This window comes from Saccopteryx bilineata, chromosome 7 (genome assembly GCF_036850765.1).
Source record: "Saccopteryx bilineata isolate mSacBil1 chromosome 7, mSacBil1_pri_phased_curated, whole genome shotgun sequence".
NCBI lineage: Eukaryota > Metazoa > Chordata > Mammalia > Chiroptera > Emballonuridae > Saccopteryx > Saccopteryx bilineata.
The window spans coordinates 25464879-25485196 of record NC_089496.1 but is presented as its reverse complement, the minus strand read 5'-3'; the positions used below and the strand labels follow the sequence as shown (position 1 = coordinate 25485196).

Sequence of the window (20318 nt, the reverse complement as noted above, 5' to 3'; positions counted from 1 at the left end):
AGTAATTTATACAAGCTAAAATGGCCATAAGCCAAATAAAAGTTCCTAAGTATCTTGCAGGAGTGATTCCTGGCTTACCTCATTTTCTTCATATAGCCCTCAAGTTGGGATTACTTTTTTTCCAGCTAGCACCAAATTATTCCTTAACTGGGACCTCCTACCCCTAGATTCGTTTCACAGTGAGACGAAAGTTGCCAGTGTTCTTCCCTGCTGCTTGGAAACAAACCCACAAACACCTTTGCATTTTAAAGTGTTTTCCACTGCTAATGTTGATAAGAAAATAGAGTTTTATAATGTAAACTTCTCATGAAAAGGGCACAAATATTCGTTTTAAAAAGCACTAGGTGCACTTACTCCAGTATCTAAGGTCATCTGACAGTCAGTTCCCTGCACCCTCCTTAGATATTCTCATGGGAGTCTGTCTCCCTGGGTTCTGTGAGGAAATCACCCTTGAATGTACTTATCTGGCTTTTTTCTTAATCAGCCTGAGGGCCTCCAGCTTCTTAGTACATTCACCCTTGCTGTTTTCTGAGCTTTCCAGTCCCGCTATCAGATGGCCTTCAGTGTTGCCATCTGCGATGCTTCTGCCCTGTCATCTCCCTAAGACTTGGGATCTGCCCTGATTCTGGAGTTCCACTTGAGATTCCCAAAGATTCTTCCTCTGGACTTGACCCCATTTTCCCCTAAATTGCAGTTATCATTTTCTTTTTCTTTAGTTTCTTCTTTTTAACTTGAGTCCCTAGAACTTCTATCTTCTTTGAGTATGTCCCTCCATTTCCTATTTCATTCACCAAAAAAAGTACTCTCTAACCAACCATTCTTAGCAAAATTCACTATTGGAAGAACTTTACATATGGAGGTACTTGTCTCTTCCTGTTTCAAACTTCATGCTGCCATTGGACCTAAAACAGATTTTCTCCTTGAGACCTAAGCAATAACTGCAATTTACAAAACAGAAATGATCACGACACCTTGAACCTACTGAGGTAATCACTTCAGGTCACCACATTTTATTATTTCTTCAGTTTCTCTTGAACTCATCCTTTAGCTTCTCCCTTTCTGGTCTCCTCGTCCAATTTAAATTCTATCATTATGCTTCTGTAGCATCAAAATATCTTGTACAGCCTGACCTGGCGGTGGCGCAGTGGATAGAGCATCAAACTGGGATGCCGAGGATCCAGGTTCGAGACCCCGAGATCGCCAGCTTGAGCGTGGGCTCATCTGGCTTGAGCAAAAAGCTCACCAGCTTGAGCCCAAGGTCACTGGCTCAAGCAAGGGATTACTCGGTCTGCTGAAGGTCTGCAGTCAAGGCACAGATGAGAAAGCAATCAATGAACAACTAAGGTGTGGCAATGAGAAACTGATGATTGATGCTTCTCATCTCTCTCCGTTCCTGTCTGTCTGTCCCTATCTATCTCTCTCTCTGACTCTCTCTCTGTCCCCGTAAAAAAAAAAAAAATCTTGTACAGAGAGTAATGTTTCATCAACTGTATGAACAGATTTTTTTTCCAGTAGCTTATATAACAAAGGCATTTTAAATGCTCTCTCAGATCTATCAAATGCTCTGTGGCTCGGTGAGGTGTTCTTGACCATGAATCCCAATCATCTGTTTTTGAAAATTTCAAGAGAGCACAAAAGATTATAAGAGCATTTAAATGGGAAAATAAGTTTAGCAATTGTATTTTTTGGTGTAACTATCTTTTAAAATAATGTTCCAATTCTTAATGTTAGCAGTAGAGTGGTACCTTATCTGTAAATAGGATGTTGAGGAACTTAAATGTCTTAGGCCAACACTTTGGCATCATTTTACCTCAATACACACGAAATGTTTACAAAAATCAGAAAGAATATTCTAGATGTGGATCTCCTTTTTTTTTTTTTTTTTTTTTTTTTTTTCCCTGGGGTGGGAGTTGAAGAACTTAAAATTTACCCCTGGAATAATTTAAATAAAAGGGGTTAAGCCTTGGCATTACTCATTTATCTATATATATATATAGATGTATATCACTAAGATAAACATCTTCAAATTCTTCTTTCTTACTTAGGGCAACTCATGTTCTAACTTGTGGGGTTAGCCTTAGGTTTACTGATAAACTTTCATTGCTTTTTTTCCCCTAAGAAACAAAAAGAAAGTCAAAATGATTGTGTGCCGATTTCCTCATTATTTTCAACTTAAATGTTTAACTTTAATTCAGGGGTCCCCAAACTTTTTACACAGGAGGCCAGTTCACTGTCCCTCAGATCATTTCAGGGCCGGACTATAAAAAAACTATGAACAAATCCCTATGCACACTGCACATATCTTATTTTAAAGTGAAAAAACAAAACGGGAAACAAATACAATATTTAAAATAAAGAACAAGTAAATTTAAATCAACAAACTGACCAGTATTTCAGTGGGAACTATGCTCCTCTCACTGACCACCAATGAAAGAGGTGCCCCTTTTGGAAGTGCGGTGGGGGCTGGATAAATGGCCTTAGGGGGCCGCAGTTTGGGGACCCCTGCTTTAATTGGACACTCATGGATATGAAATAATATGTACTCCGAATAGAATTCTCTATTGCCATCTTAAGAAAGGCTCTTCCTTAGCTTACTGACTGACAGTCAAAGGATTGCATGGCTTGGCGAGAGAAATAACTCATTAGTCCAAATGACCTTTTTCCCTCTTGTTGGAGAAGAGCAGGAAGTGCTTTTAGCACTTAATATGTATTCTTCTTTGCCTGTGAAAGGTGGCAAAGTCAGGAGGAAGGATCATCATGTTCTAAGACAGCAAAAGACCGACCATCTCCCAGAAATGTGTTTCTCCTTCGAGGCTCTAGCTATGAGGGCTAAAATGTCTCCTTCTAACCTTCAAGTTTTTTCTTTCTTTAAACAAAAGAAACTTCAGATTTGTTTCTTAAAATTATCATCAATTCACTTATTCAGTGGTAATTATAACTTCATGTAATAACAGAATGGACGTGGCTTATCTGGTCAAATTCTGATTTATCCTAAAAACAAGAGAGATAATTAAAGTGAAGATGTTATGCAACATAATTAGCTTACTGTAGTGGGTTTGTAATAATGTAGTGTATAGCCACCAAATGTATTACCTTATATTTTCATACAAAATACACGATTACCTAGATTCAAGTCCTGGCTCTTCCTCTTACTAGTCCCATAGCCTTGAATCTGTCTCACTGGGTTCAATTTTGTTATCTATAACGGGAAGGACCGAACTCTTCAGGAGAGCAAATGCATGCCAAGTCCAGCTGGTGTGATCTGTCAGGAATTTGGAGTCGGGGGGATTGCTGTATCCATATCCCAGTAGGAAGTAACGCTATGATCTGTGTCTTCGTAGAGAAGGATATTTAGCATGGCCAAGCAGGATGACATCTAAAGCCCCTTTCAACTGCAGCATTCTGTGAGACTAAGTTTATTGATCACCAGTTCATAATGGTTTGCAACCACTTTCCAACTGACATTTAAAGGAGGGAGAAAAGCAAACGAAACATGTTATTATTACATGAAAAATCAAGATATTTAACTCCAATTTAGATAAATGGTTTCGGTAAGTGGCTTCAGTTGGGGATAGGAGATGTCATGAAGAAACCCTCTGCTTTTTATAGAAAAAAACCCCAAGTAGTGGTTTCTCTTCTGCCTCATGTAAAGAAAAGTGACCGTATTTCTTAGAAGAATGAAATTTTAAAAAGGCAGTTTAATGCCTGCCCTGTGATGAATTATATAGTGGAGGTAAGGACTATCTGTAACTAAAATAAAAACAATAGCTGAATCTCCTCCCAAGTGAGTGGCCTGCAGCATTTTTTAAATTGAATTTATTGGGGTGACATTGATTAATAAAATTATATGGGTTTCAGGTGTACAATTCTATAATACATCATCTGTATCTTGTATTGTGTGCAGCGCCTAATTATTGAGCAAACTCTCAGATGAAGAGCAGGCTGCTGAAAAGAGCTTTTGTTTCAAAGCCAAGATTTTTAAAGCCGGATTGATAAAACGCAAGATGCATCCTAGGAGAAAAAGCAAAACAGGTTGTGTACCTGGCTGGATATTGATGTGTCTCAAAATGTTTTTCTACAGCAATTATTTGATTTAGTAATTAAATGTCAATTTGACTATGGAAATAGCACATTAAAAAATAAATTAGAAAGGAAACCGAAATATATCAGGCTCTGAAAATCCTGAAATGGATTTTCTTGATGCAGAAATAACAAATGGTATCATCTCTTATCATCAACTCTGATGAACGGGGAGCAGCTTCTTGGAGCGCTGTGTTTACAGGGGCTCTGTGACCAGTAAAGAGCTTTTCCCTGTTAAAACTATAAAATATCCAGCGAGCCTCATCCTTCCTGTCGGCACTCACCAGTTTTTAATTTTCAGTGATGATTGTATAGTTAACTAAGTCTAGCAGTTGTATTTCAGGTAGAACTTTCTTTTAAAAAATATTCCAATTCTTAAATTTCACATGAGGCTGGTGTCTGCTCCATGAATAGGGCTTGGAGGTATATTAGGGTGTCTGGTTGCTTACACAAAAACTTATTTTACAAGCCGTACCAGGTAAGAGGCTATTCAGTATTATCTTTATATCTTGAACATATTTTAAAATCTCCTGCATTGTTGTTATACAAAAAATTTTTTCCAGATCATACTTACTATTAAGGAAATACAATGAACAGTTGGGACATAGACACTATATTATTTAAGTAATTTGCACATAAAGCACCCTTGTCATGCTTCCAATGATCAGCTTACGCCTTAAAACACTCTGAGTGTGAGGGACAATTTAACAAAATTAAAATGCTTTTTGAGACAGGCTTTAATTTCTTATTAATACATTACTTATTAATTATAGTGTGTGATAATATTCTTAGGCTGATTTAGCTATTGCTAAAGGTAACAACTCACTTAATAGATCTCTTTGCTTAAATTATGCAGTATATTTCACACACGTCAAACATGTAAGAAATTATTTTATACAACACATTATATTCATTCATTTTAATTTGACAGTTCATGTTTGATGACTAGACGGAGTGAATTAAGACTTTCTAGGGTATACTTATTTATTTCTGAATGCATTTAATACACGAAGTTTACGCTGCCGTCTCCGTAAGTAATGCCTCTATACTAATTGTAAGATCATCTATTCAGGAGTATCCAGCATCAAATAGGAACAAGGATACGCACCACAAAAGGGTCTTTGTATATAGCCAAACTAGATGCTGCATACGCAGGCTCCCGTTCCTTACATCGAGCCCAGCGTGTGTTACAGCAGGACGGATTTGTTCCTACTTTAACACACAAGCGCACCTCATTTGGTAGTCTGCTTTCTAAATCTGCAGCAGATTAATAGCAGCAAATTAGAAGGGCTAGAGAAGCTGCTATAGGCGAGATACCGATGGCAATGAAAAACGACAACTGACAACTTGTCCTCAGATGAGAAAACAGGAAATCTATAAAGCACACAGACTTAAAAAGCATTAGCTGACTGGGACCCGCTAGCAGGAGTGGGATCGGTAAATGACAAAGCAACCGAACAGTCCGTAAAAGCACCACTGTATAATAGAGCAGAGTGCAATAATTGCTGTGCCAAATGATGATCTTCTACCATCATAAAAAAGGATTGACCGCTGAGTTCTTTAGACAACAGCCCTCTGACATGTTTCCTTCCGAGGGTTACCGGTAACTAAGATTTTACAATATTCTCTTAAACCATAAAAGTTAGTAATTGATGATATAAATGGACCCTTTGAAGTGATTAATTTGTTGATAAAGTATCTGTGAGAGATATATACATTGTAGGTGCCTAATAAAGGTCACCTGGACATGAATATGAGCATTACTTTATGACTCTCTTCTCAAAGATTTCAGAGAAGAGACAGCTTTAAGATTTCAATTTAACTGGGACTTGTCGGGTCTCACACCCATCAGCTAGTTTATCTTTATAGTCATGTCTCTGTTCTGGGTGATACAGAAAAAGGTAAGTATTCTCTGGACTTTTTTGTGGAGAGGGGACTCTCTGAGTGACCGTATGCCATTAAAAATAATCGTAATAATTGTGAAGTTACGTTCTATAGGTTCATTAGCAATAAACTACCACAATCCTGTCAAAAATTAATGTTTACTAAATGCATCCAAATTTGCTTTTGTTTTTAAGTGATTGGAAATAAGCACACCCTCGTCTTTACATTACAGTGTTTCTTTCATAGGGAGAAAGTGTCCCGTGGACTAAGAAAAGAAGACAAGATGCTATTTAGTTAGGATGAGGTCCCACTTTATTGCTGTTATCATTGTCGTCTGTTACTCGGTTCTTGGCTCTCTGCTGTAATATAATATATATTGTTGATATGGTCCACAGTGTCTATATCTTACGGCAAATATGGTGAAAACAGTGTTGTGAAGAGATTTTGCTAGCGTGGTGACAAGGGGCATTGGGACTCTATTTAGAGAGGGTGAAATAATTACGCCAGCTATGTCTGAATACCCTTTTGCTCCTCTCAACTGAGATATGAAACTTTTCCTTTAAAAAAAAAAATCTGTTATTTATGATGACTTGTCTTTAGTTTTTAATCTTGGCAAAGCTAGCCACCCTTGCTGCTTGAAGATGATGTTTTTGACCCCCTGTGAGCTGGACTTCTGTTTTGTTTTTCCCACTAATGGTGATGGATTTACACGGATTTAGCCACATAGTGGTTTCCAGTTTCATTTGTGTCCAGTGGCATGTGTTTGCAGAGGTAATGGATTTGCAGCTGGAGACTATTGCAAAGCCAAGTGACACACAGAGTCCAGGCCCCGTGACTTTAGCTTGATTAGCATGGCACTGTACACATGTATATTTCAGAGATTATTAGATTTTAGTACTGTGGATTCTTAGCGTGTTTAAATTTGATTTTTAAGACTTGCTTTTAAGGAAAACAATATGCTTCAGGCTTACTGTTTATGAGTAGTACCTGGACATATGAGAGTGCAACATGTTAACTGTTAGTAACAGCCTTTGTGGGCGTTGGTGCAGACCCTGTCCACATCATAAATATAGCTCATGTTTAGAACAAGAGCCTATAACTTCAAATTCTCTGTGTCACTTGTTTTCAAAAGGAAGTGAGGTGTAACTACTGCCCAGATAGCCTCTGTTGAAGAGCTATTTGTTTTACAAGTTAACAAACTGGAAAGGGTAAGTGAAAGGCTACTTCTCTACAATGTTTTGTGGGTGCTCATAATTTAAACTGATGCTACAGAAAGGAAGTATTACTTTCACAAACAAAACACAGTGGCTTAGTCATTTTCCATTTCTGGATGATGAATGTGTCATACAATGGCATCATGTTTTTCTCAAAGTAAATGGCGTACTATATACTTAAAGTGAAGCAGGCTTTACTGTGGAGTTGCCAAGGTAACTGACCAGCAAGCAGTTCGGCAGATTGCAGAAAGGCAATAGAGTACACAATGAATAAAGAAATGCGCGTGTCATCTTAAAACCCAGGAGGGCCCTGGTGGATGGTGGTTTGGCTCTGTAGGGCACAGAAATGTTTTTTTATGAAAGCAGAAACTGAGATAGGTGTTCTTTGCTAGTCCCTGAAGAGAGGTGTTATCCAGAAGCAGGTACCCTTTTATGGCTCCACTTCAAGACCTACCAAGGGCTGTATAGAAAATAGGATAATTTCAATATTATTTAATAAGAGCAGCCTTTCTTTTTGCATATAAGCTAGCTTTTACCACCTTATGGCAGTGAAAACTAAGGGCAATTGTTAGTAATTAATAATGTAAATGGAGGAGGGCAACATATAAATTGCTATACACAGATGAGAATTTGTTACAAAATAGAAATTTAAATAGAATATTATATATATTTAGTCCCTAAGCATGAGACCTGTGTTTACCTCTACAGTGCTTTGTATTAAAATGTATTCATCCATTCACTAGGCACTGGTAAAGATAATCAAGTATGAAAAATACCTTGTAGGTGCTGAGAGAATAATGAAGGTAAATAAAATTCAGTGCTAAACTTTAAGGCGTTTTTATTCTCTAGAAAGAATAAATTAGATATGCTCTGAAGAGATTTCTTTAGATTATTCAAAACATTCCTATGCTTTGAATGTAGGATTGTGATGTAGATGTAAACTCCTTTTACACATAGAATGAAATAACTGACTGCTCAGGGGGAGTTCACCACTGTCCACAATTTCACTCTTCTTCCAGGTTCTTCTTCCCGAACCTTAAATATACTCCAAGATCTAGCATCCCTCATTTAATTCCCTTCCTTGAAAGAGCCCCGTATTATCCCACAATAGTATAGTGCACGTGTGTTCCCCGCTGAAATGCCCGAATGCCACATCACTGAGTTTTAGAATTTTGCTAGTACTTTAAAAGCCGTATCAAATTTCTACTTCTTACAGATTGTTTTTCAAATCTTACTAGTTTCCGTTGTCCTCCCCATCTTCCCAGGTATTGCCAGAGCATTTTGTTTCTTTGGGATCATACCAAGTTAGGTGGGTGTAGGCTTCCCAAACCAGATGGTGATCTCGTGGAAGACAGGGACTGGGGCTTCATTTCTGCCTTCTCCACAGATCCTTGCGTCCCAGGGGGTGTTGTGGAATTCAACTGGTAAAATACCAAGTTCTCATCCTCACAGTGTTTCTGTGACTCATATCCCCCCGGTTATTGGAATGGGACCATTTCCACCAGTGAGTAGAGTGTTCTTGGGTAGAAGTTGGGTACTCTAAGTGCTAATGGGAGACTACTTAGAATAAAAACAAGTCAGGAAACAACGAGTCTCCCTGCATACTTAGTTTAAACCTAACTTGCAACTTCCATCCCCCTGTTCCATAGCCTTTGAAGTTGTGTGTTTAGCAGTAAAGCTATGGATACATGAAGCTACAAGCCAAATATTTTAGTTTTGTTTTACATTTTTGGCAGCCAGCCACAGAACTGCAGGGACAAGTTTTTCACAGATAAACATTTTGTGGGCGTTCCTGTTTTTATGCTGAAAAATTTACTGTCAGTGATCTTGCTGTCCAGGGCTTTTAGTTAGTTGTAAGCCTGAAGTGAGCAGTGTTAGGGTTTTTAAGGTTAATTACTACATTTGTAAATCCATCAGTGATTAACAGAAAGAACTGGCGTGATACGGTTTATCTGTTTAAAAATTGCAGTCACTAGCCAGTCAGGAAGATAGAAAACCTAAAGAGAGTGTAGAGGTGACAAGGGTAATGGCAGTAATGTGTTGGTGGAGCTGCTGATATCAGAGGAAAAATAATAGGTGGAAAACTAATCAAACTGATTTGGCCATTTTAATGTATTCCCATCATATATCTTAAGTAACCAGTAAATCGTGAAATCTGCCCCGTTTCACTTAAAGCAATTATTGGCTCTGGATTTTATTATATAATTGTTATTGCTTATTTAGGATGTAGGATTATATTGTGTGAATTATTAAATGTCAACATCAGGTGAAATGGAATAAATCATTTCCAGGAGAGAGATGAGAAATAGCACTCATAAAAAAAAAGTATCAATGCATTTTTCTAAGTATATATGAAAGTTGCCTTACATATATCTGTGGTATTATATAGTCTGATATGCTTTGTCTAGCAAAAATTAATACCACGTAGATTCTGGCCATTTAAAACTTACTCTTTATACTTTACATTACAAAAAAGGGAATAAATGGAGCTGTTATGTAGTTTGTCAGTTCTTATGATTATTTTGTTGGTAATGATGACAATAAAAGGAAATTACCAAAATGGTGTTATGAATGTCTTCGTTACTTAACAACTTAAAATATTAAAATGTGCCTAATTTTGTTCACATTAAAAAGTCTCTAAACATGCCCGGTTGAAAATGTTGTTTGATGTTTTGTCCTAAAATCACTTCCCTTTAAAACAAACATTTTAACATTATTTTGCGTGTTGCTTGTTCCCCAGCAATTTCTGCATAGTAAAATCCTTCAGTACAGCGTGACTTATCCAAAGCAGCTCTTGTTATTTGTGTCTCTCTTATCTCTGCCCTTTGTTTTCAGTGTACACCATCCTCTCCAAGGTACACTCTGACCGGGATGTGTACCCATCTGCTGGCGTGCTCTTTGTCCATGTTTTGGAAAGAGAGTCTTTTAAGGGAGAATTTCCACCTTACCCAAAACCTGGTATGTCCTTGGTAAAAAAGCAAGTGGTTAATTTACGAATTTTTTTTGTTTCGTTCAGTGTGCATAAGCTAGATATTATATGATAAAAATATTGTTAACTTTATTTGGAATGGTCTGGATGTATAATACATTGGTTGTTGTATATTTTCATTCTTAAGATTAGAAATTTAATTACAGAAGGAAATAAATCATTTTTGAATTTTAAAGAAAGCCTATTTTTGGTTTTCCGGTCTTGAATTTTGTGCTTCTGACAAATGAGCTGCCTATATTTTCATAGAAATAATTATAGTTGTACAATTATGATTTTCCATATTAAAACTTTGAATCTTACATAGTACATTGATTTTTGGAAAACTATACATATTTTGTAAAAGAGAATGAAATATGGTATTAAGAAAGAGTTCTCAGAAAAACTTTTATAATATTACATAATTTTCTATAACTTCATAATAATATAATGAAGGTTAATTTTTTCCTTAAAATAATACCAATTGCAAAGTCTTATTTAATTCACTATTGGTTTAAATTATGTTATGTTGAGTTATTCCAAATGCTATGAAATTAATGAAGAGATTGAAAGACTAGGAAGAGAAAAATATATTACATTATTATAATTCTTACTTAAGAAATAAAAATGGCCTGACCAGGCAGTGGCACAGTGGATAGAGCATCGGACTGGGATGCGGAGGACCCAGGTTTGAGACCCCGAGGTCGCCAGCTTGAGCACAGGCTCATCTGGTTTGAGCAAGGCTCACTACCTTGAGCCCAAGGTCGCTGGCTCGAGCAAGGGGTCACTCGGTCTGCTGTAGCCCCCCGGTAAAGGCACAAATGAGAAAGCAATCAATGAACAACTAAGGAGCCACAATACAGATTGATGTTTCTCATCTCTCTCCCTTCTTGTCTGTCTGTTCCTATCTGTCTCTCTCTCTGACTCTCTGTCACTGCCACACACACACAAAAAAGAAATAAAAATGAATTTTCTGAAAATTATAGCATTAGAACTAATGTGCCTGTAAATATTAATTTGTAGATTATATGATGAAAAGCATACCTGAAAACACAAAATATAGTTGACTATATTCTCAATAGCATAATAGAAAAAAAATCTTTTCATCAGTTATTTTAAAAAATGTTTTCTTATGTGGCATTCTATGTTTGCAGCACTATTTAGCTAAATCTTTTGAACAGCAACTCTAATATTTGAGAAGAAAGCATTTAGTTTATAGTATAGTTTCTGGAGTCAGCCAAGATTAAATTCTAGTTTTACACTTAATATGACCATAGAGAAGTTACTTAACATGGAAAATTACATCTTCCATCAATAAAATTAGGGCTAATGATAGTGCTACTTCTACAGGTATGTTTAAAAATCAGAGTCCAGGCACAAAAACAGGGTCAGACTCATGCTAATGATACTGTTATTATTTATCATTAATAAATCTTGACACTATTAAAGTTCTTCTGTATTTGTAACATCTTTCTCAACTCATCTTCCATTGTTTTATAATCATATCATTTTGTTTTAATGATGCTTTTACAATTTTGAGATATTCCTTAAGATTATTTTGATGATGTCCACACCTTTTCACATAAGGATGTCTTCTAGAGAGAATGAACACATCAACACAGGACACTTTTCTGAAAGAATGGTCTCATTGGCAGAACGTTTCCACTCATAGGTGACCACAAAAAAAAAAAACAAAAAAAGAAAAGAAAATTTCCCCTGAAGTTGTGTGAATCTGCTTTCTTTGTTACATTTGGTTTTCTAGACAAACTAACCAGCCAAAGGCTTTTTCTTTAAATGAAGCCCTATTGAGTTCCCAGATGGATTTGTTTTTGTATGTGCATTCAGTTTGCTACAAATGTAAGAAGAAAAAGATTAGACAGAAATATTTTGATTGAGACAACCAAAGCAACATGTGTGAAAACAACTGACATCTTAACTGTGTTTCTTATCTAGGTGAGATTAGTAATGATCCCATAACATTTAACACAAATTTAATGGGTTACCCAGACCGACCTGGATGGCTTCGATATATCCAAAGGACACCATACAGTGACGGGGTCCTGTATGGATCTCCAACAGCCGAAAATGTGGGGAAACCAACAATCATTGAGGTAATTTTTTAGAGTAAAATTGTATTTTTTTTTTTGTAATTTGAATTTCAAATGTTAAAATTAAAATGACATGGCACTCGTTTTCAGTATTTTATGCACGGAAACCCGACTAGACAACATTTGGAAATGTACTATTCCTTTCTGTTCAGTTACAGGGTTTTATTTATTAAATGTATCAGGGTGACATTGGCTGATTATATTACCATAATTTTTGCTCCATAAAATGCACTTGCCCCCCCAAAAAAAGTGGAAGGGAAAATGCCTGTGCAACGTATGGAGTGAAAAATACAGTATTTTAAAAAATATTTTAACACACCATTTGGTTCAGAATATTTTTTTCTTATGTTTCTCCTTAAAATCCTAGGTATGTCTTAGGATCAGGTGCATCTTATGGAGCAAAAAATTACGGTATTATAGGTTTTAAGCATATATTTCTATGATACACGATCTGTGTATTGCATTATGTGTGCACCACCCAATCTCAAATCATCTTCCGTCACCATATATTGATCCCTTTTTATCTCCTCACTATCCCCCACCCGCTGCTTTCTGGTGAAGGTGTCTGAGTTTCGGTGAAATCATGGTTCTTAGCTTTTTCTGACTGACTTATTTCACTTTGCATATTATTTTCAAGGTCCATCCATGTTGTCACAAATGGCAGTATTTCATCTCTTCTTATGGCTGAGTTGGATTCCATAGTGTATATTCCACATCTTCTTTAGCCGGTCCTCTGTTAAGGACACTTTGGTTGTTTCCATGTCTTGGCCACCATGAATAATGCTGCAGTAAATGCAGGGGTGCACATATCTTTGTGATAAATGTTTTTAAATTTTCCAGGGTAGATACCCAGGAGAAGGATTGCTGGGTTATTAATTTTTTTTTGAGTAACTGACATACTGTTTTTCATAATGGCTGTACCAGTTTACATTCCCACTGGTAGTGAATGAGTTCCTTTTTCTCCACAGCCTCTCCAACCCTGTTACCTGTCTTGTTGATAATAGCCATTTTAACAGCTATGGGGTGGTATCTCATTGTAGTTCAGTTTGCATTTCCATAATAACTAGTGAAGTTGAATATCTTTTCATAAATCTTTTAGCCATTTGTATGTCTTCTTGGGAGAAGTATCTATTTAGATCCTCTGCCCATTGATTTTATTGGATTGTTTGGTCTTGAGTTGTATGAGTTCTTTATATATTTTGAATATTAGCTCCTTGTCGGAGCTGTTGTTTGCAAATATCTTCTTCTATTCAATTGGTTACCTTTTTTTTACTCTTATTTTTATTAATTTTAATGCAGTGACATTGATAAATCAGGGTACATATGTTCCAAGAAAACATCTCCAGATTATTTTGACCTTTGATTATGCTGCATACCCCTCACTCAAAGTCAAATCGTCCTCCATCACCGTCTATCTGGTTTTCTTTGTGCCCCTACCCTCTCCCCACCCCCTCCCTCTCCTTCCTCGCCCCCTCTCCACCCCTCCACCCCACTCCCTGTTACCATCATTCTTTTTTTTTTTTTCTGAAGCTGGAAACGGGGAGAGACAGTCCGACAGACTCCCGCATGCGCCGACCGGGATCCACCCGGCACGCCCACCAGGGGGCGACGCTCTGCCCACCAGGGGGCGACGCTCTGCCCCTCCGGGGCGTCGCTCTCTTGTGACCAGAGCCACTCTAGCGCCTGGGGCAGAGGCCAAGGAGCCATCCCCAGCGCCCGGGCCATCTTTGCTCCAATGGAGCCTCGGTTGCGGGAGGGGAAGAGAGAGACAGAGAGGAAGGAGAGGGGGAGGGATGGAGAAGCAGATGGGCGTTTCTCCTGTGTGCCCTGGCTGGGAATCGAACCCGGGACTTCTGCACGCCAGGCCGACGCTCTACCACTGAGCCAACCGGCCAGGGCCACCATCATTCTTGTCCATATCTCTGAGTCTCATTTTTATGTCCCATCTATGCATGGGTTCATGTAGTTCTTAGTTTTTTCTGATTTACTTATTTCACTACGTATAATATTATCAAGGTCCATCCATGTTATTGTAAATGATCCGATATCATCATTTCTTATGGCTGAGTAGTATTCCATAGTATATATGTACCAAAGCTTTTTAATCCACTCGTCCTCTGACAGACACTTGGGCTGTTTCCAGATCTTCACTATTGTGAACAATGCTGCTATAAACATGGGGGTGCATTTCTCCTTTTGGAGCAGTTCTATGGTTTCCTTGGGGTATATTCCTAAAAGTGGGATGGCTGAGTCAAAAGGCAGTTCAATTTTTAATTTTTTGAGGAATCTCCATACTGTTTTCCACAGAGGCTGCACCAGTCTGCATTCCCACCAGCAGTGCAGGGGGGGTCCCTTTTCTCCACATCCTCGCCAGCACTTATTCTGTGTTGTTTTGTTGATGAACGCCATTCTGACCGGTGTGAGGTGATCTCTCATTGTGGTTTTAATTTGCATTTCTCTAATCATTAGTGATGTTGAGCATTTGTTCATATGCCGATTGGCCATCTGTATATCCTCTTTGGAGAAGTGTCAATTCATTTCTTTTGCCCATTTTTTGATTGGATTGTTTGTCTTTCTGGTGTAGAGATTTACAAGTTCTTTATAAATTTTGGTTATTAACCCCTTATCAGACGTAATGTCAAATATGTTCTCCCATTGTGTAGTTTGTCTTTTTATTCTGTTCTTATTGTCTTTGGCTGTGCAAAAGCTTTTTAGTTTGATATAGTCCCATTTGTTTATCCTGTCTTTTATTTCCCTTGCCCGTGGAGATAAATCAGCAAATATATTGCTGCGAGAGATGTTGGAGAGCTTACTGCTTAAGTTTTCTTCTAAGATGCTTATGGTTTCACGCCTTACATTTAAGTCTTTTATCCATTTTGAGTTTCTTTTTGCGAATGGTGTAATTTGGTGGTCTAATTTCATTTTTTTGCAGGTAGCTGTCCAATTTTCCCAACACCATTTGTTGAAGAGGCTGTCTTTACTCCATTGTATGCCCTTACCTCTTTTGTCAAATATCAGTTGTCCATAGAGCTGTGGGTTTATTTCTGGGTTCTCTGTTCTGTTCCATTGATCTATGTGCCTGTTCTTATGCCAGTACCAGGCTGTTTTGAGTACAATGGCCTTTCAATTGGTTACCTTTTTGTTTTGCTGGTGGATTATTTTGCTGTGCAAAGCTTTTTAGTTTGACGTAGTCCTGTTCATTTATTTTTGCCTTTACTTCCCATGTCTTTGAGGTCAAATCATAAAATCTTGAATACCAGGGTCCACACATTTAGTACTTATGTTTTCTTCTATGTAATTTATTGTTTCAGATCTTATATTTAGGTCTTTGATCCATTTCAAATTAATTATACATGGGGACAAACTGTTGTCCAGTTTTATTTATTTATATATATTTTTGCATGTGGCTTTCCAGTATACTCAGCACCACTTATTAAAGAGGCTTTATTTTCTCCATTGTCAGTTTTTGGCTCTTTTGTCAAAAAGTATTTGCCCATATACATGTGATTTTGGGGCTCTCAATTCCGTTTCACTGGTTGTGTCGTTTTCACAGATTTTTGTTTCAGCTTTCATATAAAAAGAGCAGTACTAATTGGTGGGAAAAATTAAGACATTTAAAATAGATTACTATAAAATGAATTCTATTTAAGAAAATAAATGCAAACTTACTTGCTCCATATTTTAATTCCAGATTTCGTGTTTACTGAAATACAGTCATTATGCAGACATTCTGTGAGTCCCTATCATATTGTAAGCATTACGCTAGGTGCTGGTGCGAGAAAGATGAGTAACAGGTGAATCCTATTGAAGCACTAAATAGAAGCCTATACTTAGCTAACACCAACATAACTGTTATAATAAGAAGGTGCTGTTTGATGCAGAATTCTAACAGGGGAATAGGATTCACTTTACAATATAGAAGGAAGGCTAGCTTAGGCAAAAGAAACAGCACATCAAAATATTGACGGTATTAACAATCACATCTGTCTCTTAAGGAACAATGATATATATCTGAAGAGACGGTGCCACGGATCATTGGGGAAAAGGATGTCTATTTATTGAATGGAACTGAGACAATTTGTTAGCGATGTGGCAAATACAAAATTAGATTCTTCACAGGAAGTATAAAACTCAAGTTTAGATTGAGGATTTAAATGTGAAAAGCAAAGTTTTAAGCTGTTATATGAAAATATAGAGGAACTTACTGAGTTTGGAGTAGGGAAGGATTTCTTAAATAATACCTTAGTCTTAGTGCCTGACCAGGCGGTGGCGCAGTGGATAAAGCATCGGACTGGGATAAGGAGGACCCAGGTTCGAGACCCTGAGCTTGAGCACAGGCTTATCTGGTTTGAGCAAGGTTCACCAGCTTGAGCCCAAGGTCACTGGCTCGAGCAAGGGGTCACTCAGTCTGCACTAGCCCTCCCACCCCTGTCAAGGCACATATGAGAAGTCAATCAATGAACTAAGGAGCTGCAACAAAGAATTGATGTTTCTCATCTCTCTCCCTTTTTTTCTGTCTGTCCCTCTCCCTGACTCTCTGTCTTTGCCACAAAAATAATAATAATAATAATACCTTAGTATTTTTATTGAAGGGAAATTTTTTTTTAATTTTTATTAATTTTAATGGGGTGACATCAATAAATCAGGGTACATATATTCAAAGAAAACATGTCCAGGTTATCTTGTCATTCAATTATGTTGCATACCCATCACCCAAAATCAGATTGTCCTCCATCACCTTCTATCTAGTTTTCTTTGTGCCCCTCCCCCTCCCCCTTCCCCTTTCCCTCCTTCCCTCCCCCCCCCCATAACCACCACCCTCTTGTCCATGTCTCTTAGTCTCGTTTTTATGTTGAAGGGAAAATATTGATGTTTTTACTATATTAAACTTGTGAACTTCTGTGTATATATATATATCTCTGATAGTGAACTTAATCTTGCCCAGTTACATGGATAAATGTTTTAAACATAATGTTGCATTAAAAACGAAACAAAACACCAGTCCCAGGGGCCTGACCTGAGATGGCGCAGTGGATAAAGTATCCACCTGGAACACTGAGGTCGCTGGTTCAAAACCCCTGGCTTGCCTGGTCCAGGCATGTATTGGAGTTGATGCTTCCTGCTCTTACCTTTTCTCTTCCTGTCTATCTTTCTCTCTCCTTTCTCTAAAATGAATAAATTTTTAAAAAATTAAAAAAAAACACCAGTCCCAGAAGACTACCTGCAGTTTACCATTTTATAAAGCTCAAAAAACAAGCAAATTAAACAATATATTTTAAGCTTACATACATTTATAATAAAACTATATTTAAAATGAAGGGAATGATACATGCAAAATTCAAAATGGCTATTTCTGGCTGAAGGGGCTAGGATAGAGAAATACAGGTGTTGAACGAGGATTCACAGAGGTTCATTATGTTCTTATAGCTTATAATTAAGATATAATGTTATGAATACATACCAAATAATATACTAAAAATATAATGAAAATTTAATATATCTTTTATTGAATACAAGTAGTAAATAACTCATTTCTATATTCACATAAGATCACATATTTACTTTTTTTTTTTTTTTCCCCCGAAGCTGGAAACGGGGAGCAGTCAGACAGACTCCCGCATGCGCCCGACCGGGATCCACCCGGCACGCCCACCGGGGGCGATGCTCTGCCCATCTAGGGCGTCGCTCTGTTGCATCCAGAGCCATTCCAGCGCCTGAGGCAGAGGCCACAGAGCCATCCTCAGCACTCGGGCCATCTTTGCTCCAATGGAGCCTCGGCTGCGGGAGGGGAAGAGAGAGACAGAGAGGAAGGAGAGGGGGAGGGGTGGAGAAGCAGATGGGCGCTTCTCCTATGTGCCCTGGCCGGGAATCAAACCCGGGACTCCTGCACGCCAGGCCGATGCTCTACCACTGAGCCAACTGGCCAGGGCCACATATTTACAATATTTTAAAATATTCTACTAATATAGTCAATAGAGTTTTGCATATTTTAAACTAATATTTGAACATGTAAATCCCCTGATTAGTTTATTCTGTGGGTATTTATTAAGCATCTAAAAATAGATCAGCTATTCTTCTAGAAATAGGGTCCAAAAAAGCACATACTCTCTGCTACGAAGAGCTTCACATTATCAGGATAAGTAAAATTTGAGAATATTATAGAATTTAAATATCTAACTAGAAGTGATAGAAGGACTGCATTCTGTTATAGCTATTATTTAATTAAACATTAAATATAAATTCCGATAATAAAATTCTTCCTCCTGACTTATGAAATGTTCTTCACTCCCCCTAGTATTTGTGATTTTAAAAAACACACATTAGAATTTATGAAATTTGCAATAATGAGATTTGTGATAATTATGGGAAAGCTAGCCATAAAAATATTGTCACTCATTTGAAAATATCTAATATTTCATTCTGAGCTTTACCTTTGAGGTATTATAACAAATAGTGGAAGATTGATACTTTTTCTCATTGAGAATCTGATTAAGATTTTTGCAATCTTTATTACATTTTTTTTATTTGCTTCTTTGTACCAGTAGTTCCTAGTTTATTTTAATGACTAGTCTTCATTTCATTGTTAATCTTAATTAATCATGTGTCCCAACAAATACAATGAGGAAGTCATTAAATTCAACAGAAATCCGACAGATTGTGGAGAGCGTTCTTTTGCTATGTGTGATAATATGCTTTCCAGAATATGTACTTTTAAATATTGTTAAAGGTTTGGAATTATTCCAAAATTTGGATGTTTACAATTTGTGCAGATATTTCCTAGTGTAATTTATTTCACTTAAAGCTCATATGTGATGCTATGAAAATCTCTGATTTCGTTTTTAAATGAGCAAGCTGTTTCTTTTTAGTTTGAGTCAGTTTGTTTTGCTCTTTTGTCTCTGTCACCCACAGTGGCAGGCAGTGCCAGAAGCCTAGTGCTGGGATGCTAAAACTTTACACAAGCCATTTGGGGGTTTTTTTTTTGAGGTACTGCAGACCTGTCTGCTGATTTCTTATCTGTAATTGAGTTCAGTGTTCCTTGATTTTTGAAGTATTATCCTGTTTTTGGCCTTTGCTTTGTTGGGTGTTTGCAGTGGCTGCTTCTGAGTTGACTTTGATGTAAGTTCATTGGCTCTGCAAATGTTTACTAACATTGAACTGTACAAAGGGATTGATTTGTGTTTTTGAGTGTGTGCCATAAACTTACAGACCATGAACCTTACTGCTTAATTCCCATCATAAGTGTGCTGTGATTTCCAAATGGTTATTCGTGATCTTTTTTGACTGGTTGGTGTGCAGACAACACAGGATATGCTTGTTTTAAAGTGTACTTTCCAGTATAATCCTTAAACCCATAAAGCACAAAAATAAATTGTTTTGGTTTTTTGAACTCTTTGAATGGCACTGGTAATTCCTAATGGTTAATCCATTTACTAATGGGGCATCTGCATTGTGATTAGCACTTAACAGTCTTCTGTAAAAGGGGCTTTCTGATTTTAACTTGCTTAAATAGACCTGACTAATTATTCATTTTCCCATAATACTGCTAAAAGCTCTGTGTTCTTACTGCTCAGCTAACGAATATTGTAGTAAGTATATAAACAAATAATGAAAATGGAAAGAACGACAATTTGTTTTCATTTTGTCCTTAATGAATTTCATTTTCCAAATAACATTTCACTTCTTTAATATGATTTTCGTTTTTCAATAGATAACTGCCTACAATAGGCGTACTTTTGAGACTGCAAGGCATAATTTGATCATTAATATAATGTCGGCGGAAGGTAGGTATGAAAAAATATGTTGCTGATCGCTTCCTTATTTACAAGAAGTATTTTGTTATGTTTTATATCTATGTAAAATATAGCTATGGATTTTAAAGTGCTGGATATCTAATATAGCTAATGAAATAGTAAAATATAGAAAAATATTAAGCAGCATTTAATTTGTTATAAAATATTGTGATGTGTCATGGTGCTGAAAATCTCAGGATAGGGGACCAAGCAGGCTACTTATTTCTCCAGGCCTTGGTTTCATCATTTATAAAATAAAACTAAGAATAAAATTGCT

At 37.1% G+C, this 20318-nt stretch overlaps 1 protein-coding gene across 4 annotated transcripts in view; it reads left to right on the top strand.

The window, feature by feature from the left end:
* The window catches only part of SGCE (sarcoglycan epsilon), a 72503-nt gene that overhangs the window by 16935 nt on the left and 35250 nt on the right, over positions 1–20318 (top strand). For all 4 annotated transcript variants that reach the window (XM_066239950.1, XM_066239947.1, XM_066239949.1 and 1 more), the window contains exons 2-4: positions 10014–10136; positions 12097–12254; positions 19960–20032. In XM_066239950.1, the coding sequence (XP_066096047.1) occupies positions 10014–10136; positions 12097–12254; positions 19960–20032 (354 nt within the window). The remainder of the gene's footprint in view (positions 1–10013; positions 10137–12096; positions 12255–19959; positions 20033–20318) is intronic.